Below are 13,089 nucleotides of genomic sequence, written 5' to 3' on the forward strand. Positions count from 1 at the left end.
GCACCCCACCACCACCCATGGTGTCGAGCTCCACGAGGGCGTCACCGCTGGTGATGCTCCTTGCTGCCATTTTCTTTCTTTCTTCACAGGTCTTCGCCGCATCCGCTGTGCTTGGCGTTGACTTGGGAACCGAATATATCAAAGCCGCGCTCGTCAAGCCCGGCATCCCTCTCGATATTGTCCTGACCAAGGACTCGCGACGAAAAGAGACATCAGCGGTCGCCTTCAAGCCCTCGAGGGCCGGCGTCCAGGATGGACAGTACCCCGAGCGCCTCTACGGATCCGACGCCATTGCACTCTCCGCAAGATTCCCCGGCGAAGTCTACCCGAACCTCAAGCCTCTTTTGGGCCTCCCGGTCGATGACTATGTGGTGCAAGAGTACGCTGCCCGGCATCCTGCCCTGCAGCTCCAGGCCCACTCCACTCGTGGCACCGCGGCGTTCAAGAGCAATACAATCTCGGCTGAGGAGGATGCATGGATGGTTGAGGAGCTTCTGGCGATGGAGCTCCAGAGTGTTCAAAAGAATGCTGAGGCGGCAGCTGGCGACGGCTCGACTGTCCGGAACATTGTCCTGACTGTCCCGCCCTTCTACACTACAGAGGAGAAGCGGGCTGTTCAGTCCGCCGCGGAGCTGGCCGGCCTCAAGGTCCTTAGCATGATCAGTGACGGTCTCGCCGTTGGCCTGAACTACGCCACCAGTCGCCAGTTCCCCAACATCAACGAGGGATCCAAGCCGGAGTACCACATGGTGTTTGATATGGGAGCAGGCTCGACCAAGGCCTCCGTTATTAGATTCCAGAGCCGGAATGTCAAGGACACCAGCAAGTTCAACAAGACGATCCAGGAGGTCCAGCTGTTGGGCAGCGGGTGGGACAGGACGTTTGGTGGCGACACCCTCAACAACCTCATTGTCGATGATATGGTCGCCCAGTTCGTCGAGTCCAAGGGTGCCAAGAAGGTCTCTGCTACCACCGAGGGCGTCAAGGCCCATGGACGAGCCATGGCTAAGCTCACGAAGGAGGCCGAGCGACTTCGCCACGTCTTGAGCGCGAATCAGAACACGCAGACTAGCTTTGAGGGCCTTTACGAGGACGTCGACTTCAAGTACAAGATTACGCGGGCCGAGTTCGAGACTATGGCTGAGGCACATGGTGATCGCGTCGGAGCTGCTATCAAGGATGCACTGAAGATGTCGGGGCTCGAGATACAGGATCTCGACTCCATCATCCTCCACGGCGGTGCTTCTCGTACACCCTTTGTGCAGAAGTCATTGGAGAAGATTGTTGGCTCTGCGGACAAACTCCGATCGAATGTCAACTCGGATGAAGCTGCGGTTTTTGGCGCTGGCTTCCGCGCCGCTGAGCTGAGCCCAAGTTTCCGCGTCAAGGAGATCCGCATCTCGGAGGGCTCTGCCTACCCGGTTGGCATGAAGTGGACTGGGAGCAATGGCAAGGATCAGACCCAGCGACTCTGGACGCCTACTTCCCCTCTCGGAGGCCCTACCAAGGAGTACACCTTCACCGAGGAAAGCGACTTCACCGCTACATTCTACCAGCAGATTGGCGACGAGTACAAGGACGTCAAGTCGTTCACTACTAAGAACCTCACTTCAACTGTGGAGTTTGTCAAGGAGAAGTACCCCTCTTGTGTTGAATCCGGCATCTTCTTCCGCGTTGCGGCGAAGCTTAACGGCGAAAATGGAGGGGTCCAAATTGTCAAGGCCGCCGTCGAGTGCGAGGCCGAGGCTAAGGAGGGTTTGATGGATGGTGTTAAGAACCTGTTTGGGTTTGGGAAGAAGGACCAGGAGCCTCTACAGGGAGAGGGCGAAACGGCTGAGACAGAAACTGTCTCTCCCGAGGGGACCTCGAGCGAGAAGGCTGATCCCTCTTCCACATCTGCCAACCCCGACTCCTCTGAGTCTGCCGCAGCTGATGCCGCGGAAGGCGAGACAGGATCTACGGAAGAAATGAAGGCGGATGTTAAGAAGGTGGAACACATTTCAATTCCCGTTGACTACTCCACGTCCAAGCTGGGAACTCCTCAGCTTTCTAAAGCGCAGCTGACCAAGTCCAAGGACAGGCTCAAGGCCTTTGCTGCTTCTGACAAGGCGCGAGTTCAGAGAGAAGAGGCACTCAACCAACTTGAGGCCTACACCTATAAAATCCGAGACCTTGTTGAGGACGAAGGCTTTGTGTCCGTCTCTACTGAGTCTGAGCGGCAGAAGCTGGCAGAGAAGGCCAGTGAAGCTAGCGAGTGGCTCTATGACGATGGCGCGGACGCTCCGAAGGATGAGCTTAAGGCCAAGCTTAAGGAGCTCCAAGAAATGGTCTCTCCCATTCAGAAGCGTAAGGAAGAGGCGGAAAAGCGGCCGGAGCTGCTGTCTAAGCTCCAGAAGACACTGGAATCCACATCTGCGTTCGTCGAGGGTATAAAGAAGCAGATCGACGAATATGAGGCGTGGCATACCTCTGCTTCTGCCTCAGAGGCCACTTCTAGTACTTCTGAGCAGGCGCCCGAAGCTTCGGCCTCAGAAAATGACGGCCTGGAGGATGACACACCGGCTGAGAAGACGATGGAGGATGTTCTTGAAGAGCGTGGGCCAGTGCCACCTCTGTACAAGCGCGAGGATTTGAAGGAGCTTGAGGAGATTGCCAAGTCAACACAGGAATGGCTGGAGGGTATTGTGCCCAAGCAAGAAGCGCTGTCTGCTACTGCGGACCCAGTTCTTCTGGCTAAGGATCTCAACGCGAAGGCGCAGAAGATTGAGATGGTCGGCAAGGACCTCGCGCTGAAGGGCGTTAAGAACTTTGACGGTAAGAAGAAGAAGAAGACAGACAAGGACAACAAGAAGAGCAGCGGCAGCAAGACGGCGAGCGCGGACCCCGCCCAGCAAACGATCAAGTTCGGGAACAAGAACTATAGCCCCGACGAGATTGAGGAGATGATCAACAAGATGACAGAGGAAGACTGGAAGCAAGTGGAGGAGCAGATCACCAGGGAGAAGGCGGAGAAGGAAAAGGAAAAGGGTCAGCAGGAGCAAGAGCCTGCGCATGATGAGCTATGATTGTGGAATTGCGGACTCGGGTTTAGAAGCATGCAGACGTCAAGAAATTTTGTAGCATTGTTCACATACATAGGGATACAGCCCTACCTACTAAGTAGTTACCAAACTACTAAGCCTCAACTCTGCAATGGGCCTTTGGTCCCGAACAATTCGTTTTCCTTCCAGGATTCCATGCCGATTGTTTCACATAGACAACGTAGTACAGAGCCTCGGCCCTCGAAAACGGGGGGAGCGGATGCCGTGTGCCCTAGGACGATGTGCCCTAAGATGCCTTCTTCCCCGTCGTAGACAGCCGAATACGGGGGTTTTAACCAATGGGATTAGATTCGGACTGTCATGATGCTGCCTTACCGCACGTGTATGTGGGAAGCTGGCGAGCCACTTCTCTCGACTCAATAGGCACTCGATCGAGTCCATCGCGGTTGTCGCATCTCGGGGCTTGTGATCTGTTTCCCCAGTCAACTGCATGTTTCGTCGTGAGATTTTGCCTTTGGTATGTACAACGAACGAAATTGCTACAACCTGGGATGGGGTGACCGGGTCTCCTGATCAAGCGTTTTGGACGTTGAAGAAAATCTATCTGCTGGATGGATGCCAGGTGTGTAGAGCACGGTGCCGAAGACAAACAAGGCCAGACGGGAGCGTACCGCCGAACCCCGCGGCACCAACGTTGTCGACGAAGGCTTGAATAAAGGTGTTGGTTAGAAATGTACCTATCTGCCGTACTTGGGATAAGGGGAAACACAGTACCTATACCGTAAGCAGGCTGAGATGGGTTAAACAGCGAGCGCAGGTGGGTACCAAAGAGACTTGTCTAGGTGTCTGCGACGTCCCGTTTGCCTCCGGGTGCCTACCATCTGTGTAGCGTCTTTTTCTTTTTGCCTTGAAGTACAGGGAATGGTCTGATTTGTACCATCCCTTCTTCGGATCCGCCTGTCATCTGTTCGCAGCTGGCAGGACTTCAGTCAACTATCGGCGGCCGTTTTCAAGTCGGGAGAAATTCGTCACAAGGTACTATCTTAGTGAATCTTCCTTCCGATACCGGTGTCCATCTCTTCCTTTATAAATGACCATAATTTGAGTGAGAATTTTGGCTGCTTTCTATTTTGATAGAGTTGCACCTTCCTTCAAACAGCCTTTCTCACACAGGCTATCACCTTTCGGAACAATTCCAAAGAGGTGGTATCAAAGTCGCCGGCCAGGCCTCGACCAATGCACTGCCTCCTTTCTTTTACCGCCATCCTTGTTGGCCTCGCGGTCCGAGGCGTGGCAGCGTTGGAGCGTGGCAAGACCTTCTCCCTCTCTGTCGCCGAGAAGCCTGGACACACAAGAGACTTTGTCCGCGACTGGGCAGCCGCTCGCCAGAAATGGGGGAAAGGCATCTCTAAGGAAATTTACCCCATGTTATCACTTGCTGACACCGGTAAGCTTTTCTACAATTGGACCTACTTGATTGAGATGCTGATATGTTACTAGAAGGCCGTGTTGATGTTCAACCCCTGGGCAGCGACGATATTTACATTGCTGATGTCCAAATTGGGAATCCGCCTCAGGTCCTGAAAATGGCCTTGGATACTGCTTCTTCTGATATGTAAGTGCTGAACTGAGCCATGGCTTCCTTGTTACCCGGGGCCAGTAGCCTAACTAGAATGTCTAGGTGGATGAAATCGACCGACACCGTGTACCGGGTCAACCAAGAGGGACCCTGGGCACCGCAATACTATCCTAACAAGTCGAGGACCTCTCACGTCATCGAGGAAGCGGCGTGGGGTGTCGAGTATAGTATGTATACTACTACCCCTTTATCCAAAGATGGCCGCTTCTGACTTTGGTAGTGGATGGCACCGCCGCCAGCGGCATCGCATATACCGACACAGTCCGTCTAGGCGATTTCCAAGTCCACAATGCCACCATCCAATCTGCTCAGGTCGTCGCCACGCGCTTTGAGCAGGAGGCTGGACTTAGCGGCATCATGGGCCTCGCCAAAAGTCTGCCCAACAGCATCAAACCCCCCACCGACTCCTTCCTCGACCTCCTCCGCCCACAGCTCGACCGCCCCGTCTTCACCGCTGACCTCCGTCGCAACGCCACTGGACGCTTCGACTTTGGTTACGTCGACGACGACCTCGCCTCCGATAACATCACCTGGCTCGCTACGGACCTAGACAGCCCCCACTGGGACGTCACCTTCGACCTCACCACCTGGGACGGCGGACGCGATATGACCTGGTACTACCACAAGTTCCGGACCACCATCGACACGGGAACCACTCTCATGTTCCTCCCCCACGAGCTCGCCAACCTGTACTGGTTCAACATCCCCGGCATCCGCGTCGACCCCCGCCTCTCCGACGCCTACACCTTCCCCTGCGACTTGGCCAAGAACCTCCCCAACCTGTACTTCAAGCTCCCTGGCACCGAGCACGTCCTCACCATACCGGGTCCGTACCTCAACTATGGGCCGGTGGAGAGCGACCCGGGGTACTGCTGGGCCGGGATGCAGAGCGCCGAAGGCCTCGAGGTTACCATTTTTGGGGACATCATGCTCAAGGCCCTCTTTGTTGCTTTTGACCTCGAGGAGGGCAAGGTCGGGTTCGCTAACAAGGAGCTTGACGATGTGGCCTAATTGCTTTTCCACGTGGGACGATCGATCTCCGGATATCTTCATGGAAGTGTCGGTGTATTATGCCATCGTCCTGGAAACAAAGACAAGACGGTATATACAACTCACTCAGTTTAGTGCCCCAATACTCCCTCAACTACAATTCCCATTTCCGTCCTCCTCCCTCCTCTAACCGTGGCAGCGGTGCCAGTATTTCATCCGTTTCCCATCCCGGCGCGACCACCCTATTACAAAATTCATATGCGTGCTTCCCGAAAAAGGAGAAAATAGACGTTTCCTTGCTAGCGGCCTTGTCGGTTCATGAATTCGGCAGCCGCGTCGGAGGGTTGGAGAAAAAAAAAAGAAAAAAAGGGGTATGTCGAAAAAAAAGTTCAGATCAAGAAAGAGGTCGGTGGGGGAAGGGTAAGGAGGTATCGTGATGCCTGAACGCCGGGGTAAACGTGGTCTAGCGAATGACGGGGACATGGCGCTCTGCTGGTCCCATGCAAAATGTAAAAAACTCCTATCCTGGCCAGTTGGAACTTGCGCTGGCTTGCCAGGTGTTTCGGTGTACTCCAATGTCAAAAAGAACGGCCAGTCGGACCGTATGTTACACCGTATGTTACGCCACGCTTCTTCGGGGGAGTGTACCCATACCAAGAAGAGGGGCTCTCTCCACTTCTCGCATGAAACAATCGATGCTTTCGAAACTTATCAGGGGGCCACTGTTTATTCGCGGTCACCATCTTCAGCCGGCAGAGAGAGGTCAGCGCGGGGCGTCGTCCAAATCAGCCTTGGTGACGAGATAATATTCACCTTCACTAGCCCCGGGGGTAGGGGGCATGTTGCCCGAGCTGGGAGCCTGCTGGGGGGCGCTCGCGGTGCCGGGGCGTGAACGGGCCTTGGAGGCGTCGGCATCGTCCTTGGGGGGAGGTGCGGGAGGAGCGTCTTGTTGCTGGCCGGTGGGAGCTCTGTTGGCCTGGGCGAAGCTGCCTGGGGGGTGGGAGATGGACATGCGTGCCTGGGCTGCTTGGCTCCTCTTGAGTCGCGTTTCCATTTCCTTAAGACGGGCTTCTAGGGACGCAAGCTCGGTGCTGCTCTTGCCGACATTCTGTTTCCTGTGGGTAACTCAATATTAGCCTGTGTGAGATGGAATTGTGTGATGTGAGTTTGGAGTAGCTGTAGTCAGCTGTTAAGAGGAAGGTGTCATAGTAGCGGGGTTGGTGCTAGCAGTGTTGGTTCTGGCCGGACGCGGGACGGGAGTGGCAGTGATAGGAAGCTTCGAGTGTCAACGGACCTTTGGTCGACCTGCTGGTCGAGGTCGGAGATGGAGTTTTCGATGCGAAAAATGTCCATGAGCTCTTGGGAGAAGGACCGGGCCATGGTGCTAGCAGAGAGCGAACGTGTTAGCCAATGTCAACCACCGCCATAGCTCGAGATTGGGTTTGCTCGAAACACAGGGGGTAGGGGCGACCTACGACTGCGGTCGGCGGCCATTGGGCTTCCAGTCACGATCGAGCTCCTCGTCAGACATTGTGGTTGTAATTGGGAGGAGTGGTAGTTGCAAATAGGATCACGTCTTGAGCGCGGCGGACAGCTGGCGTTGTGAAGTGGTTGAAGATGGTAGGAGGAGGATAGATGGATGGATGGGCAATGGAATGCGGGAGTTGGCCTCGAGTGGAGGAGAGGCCAGGGCACTCCCTTTAGCGGAGTTCGGGCAAAGCAATTGCCAGACAGGGGTCGAAGGGGTTGAAGGGGGGAACCACTGAACCAGCAGGCAAGTTGGGCAACCGGCAACCTGGGGCGTGCCTGCCAGGGCTGGGGCGGTGGGAATCACCATGGAAGGAACATCTGCAAGGGCTCATTGGATCATTGGAAGGCACAGGCAGGCGGGCACATCACTCCTAGGTACGGATAGGCATTGTGGGCATTGAGGGCAACCTCCCCGCGCATCTTCCTTCATCCACCCACGGTCCACCTGCATTGCGAGGTCCAGCACGCGGTGCGAGCCGAAAGCATGAACGAGCAAAGGAGGGCCGGAGACGAAACCATCTGAAACACTGTCTCGATCATGCGCCGGCGGCGTCTCAGCACCCTCATGCTTCATATTGCCTGGGCATCGGACCTCGCGCAGGGAGCCATGTGAGAGGCCGTGGGCATAGATGAAGCATCGCCCGTGACGCCGCCATCATCATCATCATCATCATCATCGGGCATCCACGATTCCACAGTCCACAATCCACCGGTGTTGACGACGCGGCGCGACAGGCCAACAACTGGAGCACCAGTCCAGGGACCACCCGCCCGGGGTTAGCCTACCGTAGCGCCATTGGGCGTTTTGGAGCCCGAGAGATTGGGGGTATTACTATTTTATCCATTGGTTGCTACGAGCCTCAAGGTTTGGCCATTTGCGCAAAAATTCCCTGGACCGCTCGCTCTTTGGGGGCTAGAGAAGGAGAGAAGGACAGTAGCGCACGAGGTGTGAATACGCCAGGCGGGTGCAGACACTGCAGGGCGTGGCCACGCAAACCTTCTTTCGACCTCGAGACCAAAGTCATCCGCGAGCGTGGCCAGGAGACGCGACGAGCATCCATAAGAGACTCGTCTCATGCAGGCGATCATCTGATTCGGGAGATGGCTAACCATTGCATGGTCCCCATCAGGATGGGGAGGGCCCAAAACGACACGCCAAGCCGGACCTGGCCAGTCGCGAGCAAGCCTGCAAATAATAACGAACCTGGCGCCAGGCAAATTACCATGGGACCGCATCTCATTTGCCCACCGGCCTCGGCAGTGCCTGGTTGATTGCCATGATGTCAGCTTTCATCTCGCCGTCTCTCGCCTTCTCGATTTCTCATTTCACACTTCAACGACCCCCGCCTTACCACCGAAGCGACGATCCGTCACTGGTGCAGTGGCAACGCTGCCGCGATTCTCATGAGATTTGCAAATTGCGCCTGCTCTCTACTGTGGGCCGCTGACCAGCTCATTTGCAGAGTGGTGGGCCAACTGATCTTCGCCTACGGAGTACTCGTAGTCCGGAAGACCAGGACTCCAGTGCCCAACAGGAGGGGGGCCCAGACAACCCCCTCCAAGCACATCTTCTGTCTCTGAGCCTCATCACAACGGCATCCAGATTGATACCCTGGAAATCCCCGCCATCTAGCCTTCCAGCATCCTAGTTTGTCTCAATGACATGCTCCTAGTCGATATGCCAGTTCCCGTCGCTTATATACTACTATGTATGATTATATTTTGCTGTCCCCAAAGTCACCGCTGCTCTGGAAACCGATGCACACTTCACAGCTTCGGCCAGGCCACTCTTCCACACTTATCGTGATCTCGGACCCAGGCTTCAATCTTCTCCAAATTCCAGCCGCTCATCCAGTGTTCCTCAGCACCAGACTCACCCTCCGTGTGTTTAGGCTGCCCGTGTTTGATCTTGGAACTCGTCGAACAAACACCCCGGTAATAGCGATACTGGAGGCAGTTCAACAGACTCCGGCAGGCTTTGTGGCAGTCGTCGAAACTCCAGTGTGCCTTTTGCTCAAGCTCTGAGAGCCCTTCCGTCTTGATCTTTCGGCTGTCCCATCCCTTGGGAATAGAGGTAGTTAAATTTAGGTAATAAATGTCGTCACTCATGTTGTCCCAGTCGTCTCGTATCCTCGGCAGCTCGTCCTCGAGGAATTGATGGTATATGTCCTTGATCCGCATGGGACTCGAAAAGTTCTGCTCCCTCTCGAACGCGGCAAACTCGGACACTCCCTGGCTACCAATGTGATGCATGGTCACGATTGGTTGGCACCACTGCTTCTCCCCGTATGCTAGGGTGTGAGGCTGCTCCCCATTGACCGTCGGCCACTGTCGGCGTGGTCAGCCGTTTCAGCCAGCTTATCCTTTCGTCAAAGGGGGCCTCTCCCACTTACCGCATTCTTCACAGAAACATCCGTCTCCGCCTTGAGCGCCTTGGAGAGCAGGGCGTCCCCGCAGCATGTCGACTTGGCTGCGATATCGTACTTGTTGGCAATACCCGACTTGCCACCAAGGAATGCCCGCATCATCCCCTGCGACATTAGATAGCCGCTCCCGCCGTGGGCAAAAAGATGGCCTGCGAGCTGCGCAACGCTGCCCAAGTAGTGCTTGTTGCGCGGATTGAGCCGAGCAAGCCACTCCACCAGCGTTGGCCACACGACATACGTGTCGGCGTCGACAAATAGGTACCAGTCATGGGAGGGCCGCAGGGCGTATGCCTTCTCTGCTATGTGTATATTCTTATACTTATCCAGTGGCCACCCCTTGGGGGTGACACGGCTTCCCCAGTTACAGGTCTCCTGATCGACACGGCACTTCTTCTGGCGCTCGTAGAGGTCAAAGTCCTGGTTTTCGGACCTCACTTCCGGCAGGACAGTGTTGAGGCTGTCGTGGATCTGGTGGCCTGCAACGGTCTGCTCCATATCGCTGAAGATGAGAAAGTCGGAGAGGCATCTCAGGTTCGTTAGTAGCTGCGTCGGTATCTTGGCATACGCCTCGGACGCCCCCGTCTTCATGACTAGGAGGATGCGGGACGTATCGGGAAACCAGGCGCACTCCGGACTGTTGGGCCCGGGAACCTGCAGGTTGGTCATCTGGTGTCTGCTGCCAAAAGAGTAGTAGTACTCCGGTTTGGACCATTGCTGGAGGCAGGAACCCCCATCAGGGCACAGAGGACCCAATCGGCTCAAGGGAATGAGGATGATCCCAAATATGGCCGTACTGACGAGGAGAAGCACGATAGGCCGCCGTAGACAAGCGCCCGAGCCCGAGAGCATATGGACGAATGCCGATTGTGCGCCATCCATGATAGTGGTTTTCAGCGGTCGGCGTCGCCCTCAACGTGTGAAAAGAAGGAGACTTGCGAGCTTGGGGTATTCTATGCCTCATGCATGGGATTGTCTCAACCAAAAACCCTCCTTGCCTAAAGGACGTGGTCCTGGGCTTGCGTGGCTGGATGATGGCCCGAGAAGCCGAAGTATTAAAGTTCAGACAGGGCGACATGAATCTACGCCGCCCAAGTGGCGCTCTAGGTAAACGAAAGACTCCCGGACTTGTCACCCTCTTGGGGCTTGATGGTGACATGACGCAAGTGGATTATAGCAGTTCTAGACCTGACTATGCCGCGGCGGGAATAGAGGCTCTTTGAGCAAGGGCGTCCAAGTATTTGGGTCGGCTTTTGAACTTGGTGGTGTATTGCAATGCCCATCATCAACTACTAGAGGTGAGCCCGAGACCGTTACCGGGCAGCGAAAATGCTGATGCTGAGGGTGATGGCGTTGGTGGCCAAGCATGACAGGTCCTGCATCAGGTCGGTGAGGGAGAGGAGGTACTCCTCGATGGTGATGTGGAAGGCATCGCGGTCCTTGGGGTTTGTGGGACTGAAGATGACGCAGACACAACGACGGCCCTCAAGCGACCGCGGATTTAAGAGATGGCATTTTCTCCGACTGAAGACGATACTGATGATGTCGTAACGACGGGTTCTCCTGAGATAGTACGGAGAAATGAAACGAGAGATGGGCCCTGTAGATACTCATAAATTAAGAATGTATGGTTCGATATGGGGCATCTATTCACTTACGCATGGACCAAAGGTGATGTAGTTGCAGTTGACTAGTAGCATGTATCGCTTTCACAGGATTCACTGTTGACTCGGAATGTGGTGGTACTGGCGCATGCCTTTGATCAGCTGCGGCATCCATTCACTCATCTTGTATAGAATACATATTTCCCGTTCTGATGATCGCAAGGACTTCCAACTGGCCCGAAGCTTGTAGGCACAAGCATCCTTGGCCGAAGAACAAACTGGTGCCAACATCGGATTCTTTTGCAAAGGGAGCTCACTCCGCTACACAGCATCATGGCAGAAGGGCAGCCTCTCAGCGCGGGCATAAGCGGCCTACGCCGCATAGCCGACGCACAGCAGCGCGGAGAAGATGGCGATGAGAAACCCACCACGCTGCGGTTGGCCTTCCTGGGCGTGTTGTTGGGGGGGCTGATGGGCTTTGTGATGTTTGTCATTCTGTACACTTTGCTAAGCTGTTTGATGTTTCCCCATGGACGTCAAATTGGGGGACGGAGACAAGGAGACAGAGATACACAAGTTGCCTGGTGAGCGAGGTAGACGGGGTTCGTCCCGAGCACTACAGGAGCCCCCGCGAGAGTCGATCGAAACAGCTGGGGAGGAGTGATTCAATGTTTTCAAAAGCACCATACATTGGAAGCCTTGAATTATGAATGCAAAAGAGCAAGTGCTGGAATATACAGAAGTAGCTATAGTCAATATGGAGAAGTAGAGGAGGCCTGGGGTAGATACATATATATGAGAGCTCACGTGATGGCCGCAAAACCATACCTACCTAGGAGTCACCTGTATGAATACTATACTATATGAATCAACGGTATATGGTTATAATTAAACTATAATCCGTATGCCAATTCAGTTGGTCATCAGGGCAGTCAATGTAGAAGTCCGTGGCTCTGAATAATGGCAAATCAACTAGGTGAGTACGAAGTATGTTTGGCATATCTGCCCCCCTCACCCACTTAATAAGAACGGATAGGATGGCGTGGGTATAAAATAAATGTATACAAATATAAGTAGGTGGGATGAGCGGTGAGAAAAGGCCCGGGTAATGACAGGTGGTAGGCTGGTATCTGCCAGTGTGCCATGTGCTCTGTACAAACTAGAATGGGAATTGTGCAGTTAAACTATGTGGCATTGATACTGCCTTATAGGGACACCACTAACCGACAGCTAGAGCTTGCTATTTCGACCCATATTGCAACATTAGCAAGGGTCAGTCAGTTTATATGTACATTATGTACATTAGCCTGGGGAGTGGATATGTCAGGCTGGGCCCAAGGGGAAACCCTGGTCGATGATGACGCTGGTGATTCGGCAATGAACTCCCGGGATAAAGGTGATACGTACCCGGCAGTGGTCTGGCCGTCTTGTGGAGTCTGGCGGTTGGATAGTATTGGACATGGTGGACAGACGACTTGTCAGATGACCTGATCCTTTTAGTACGTACATGCAATGGGCCGCTTGACAGGTTTGACAGCTTCATCCGTGAGCCAACGACCCAGCGTCATCCAAGGTGCTGCATGATGCATCTCTTCATCTTTAAGATGCACATGTGGGGTATGTACTCTTCACCAAGGTCTATATGCCAAGGACCGCGGCGTCGGCTACATCCCCTCGGGCAGGGAGGGCGTCACGCTCGAGACTTGCATTGGCAAGAAGCCTTAGCTAAGCTGGGGGTCGGATCAAAGTTGATAGTGGGAACTGGGGAATATTATATGCAAGTACCTAGCTTACTACAATATGCATCAGACACTGTCAAGAACCCATCTAGCACCTTCTGCCGTCTCCAAAAACGGAGGCTG

General features: G+C 54.6%; 5 protein-coding genes across 5 annotated transcripts; 2 read left to right on the top strand and 3 right to left on the bottom strand.

Annotated features, from left to right (window-relative positions):
- Positions 1-17: 17 nt before the first annotated feature.
- Positions 18-3,065, top strand: LHS1 (Hsp70 family chaperone LHS1; the record flags this gene model as incomplete). The annotated part of the gene is made up of 1 exon (XM_083195615.1): positions 18-3,065. One exon carries the CDS (start codon positions 18-20, stop codon positions 3,063-3,065), a length of 3,048 nt encoding a protein of 1,015 aa, XP_083048631.1.
- Positions 3,066-4,277: 1,212 nt separating this feature from the next.
- ACO1O0_006222 (aspartic peptidase domain-containing protein) lies at positions 4,278-5,691 on the top strand (the record flags this gene model as incomplete). The annotated part of the gene is made up of 4 exons (XM_083195616.1): positions 4,278-4,488; positions 4,542-4,656; positions 4,723-4,847; positions 4,901-5,691. 4 exons carry the CDS (start codon positions 4,278-4,280, stop codon positions 5,689-5,691), a joined length of 1,242 nt encoding a protein of 413 aa, XP_083048632.1.
- Positions 5,692-6,433: 742 nt separating this feature from the next.
- ACO1O0_006223 (uncharacterized protein) lies at positions 6,434-7,201 on the bottom strand (the record flags this gene model as incomplete). The annotated part of the gene is made up of 3 exons (XM_083195617.1): positions 6,434-6,785; positions 6,965-7,054; positions 7,146-7,201. The coding sequence occupies 3 exons, from the start codon at positions 7,199-7,201 to the stop codon at positions 6,434-6,436; spliced, it is 498 nt and encodes a 165-aa protein (XP_083048633.1).
- Positions 7,202-8,967: 1,766 nt separating this feature from the next.
- Positions 8,968-10,475, bottom strand: ACO1O0_006224 (uncharacterized protein; the record flags this gene model as incomplete). The annotated part of the gene is made up of 2 exons (XM_083195618.1): positions 8,968-9,528; positions 9,594-10,475. 2 exons carry the CDS (start codon positions 10,473-10,475, stop codon positions 8,968-8,970), a joined length of 1,443 nt encoding a protein of 480 aa, XP_083048634.1.
- Positions 10,476-10,936: 461 nt separating this feature from the next.
- tsn1_2 (Translin-1) lies at positions 10,937-11,285 on the bottom strand (the record flags this gene model as incomplete). Its single annotated transcript, XM_083195619.1, has 2 exons — positions 10,937-11,223; positions 11,282-11,285. 2 exons carry the CDS (start codon positions 11,283-11,285, stop codon positions 10,937-10,939), a joined length of 291 nt encoding a protein of 96 aa, XP_083048635.1.
- Positions 11,286-13,089: the final 1,804 nt, after the last annotated feature.

Source organism: Amphichorda felina (assembly GCF_050947745.1).
Source record: "Amphichorda felina strain 45539 chromosome Unknown scaffold_6, whole genome shotgun sequence".
Lineage (NCBI taxonomy): Eukaryota > Fungi > Ascomycota > Sordariomycetes > Hypocreales > Bionectriaceae > Amphichorda > Amphichorda felina.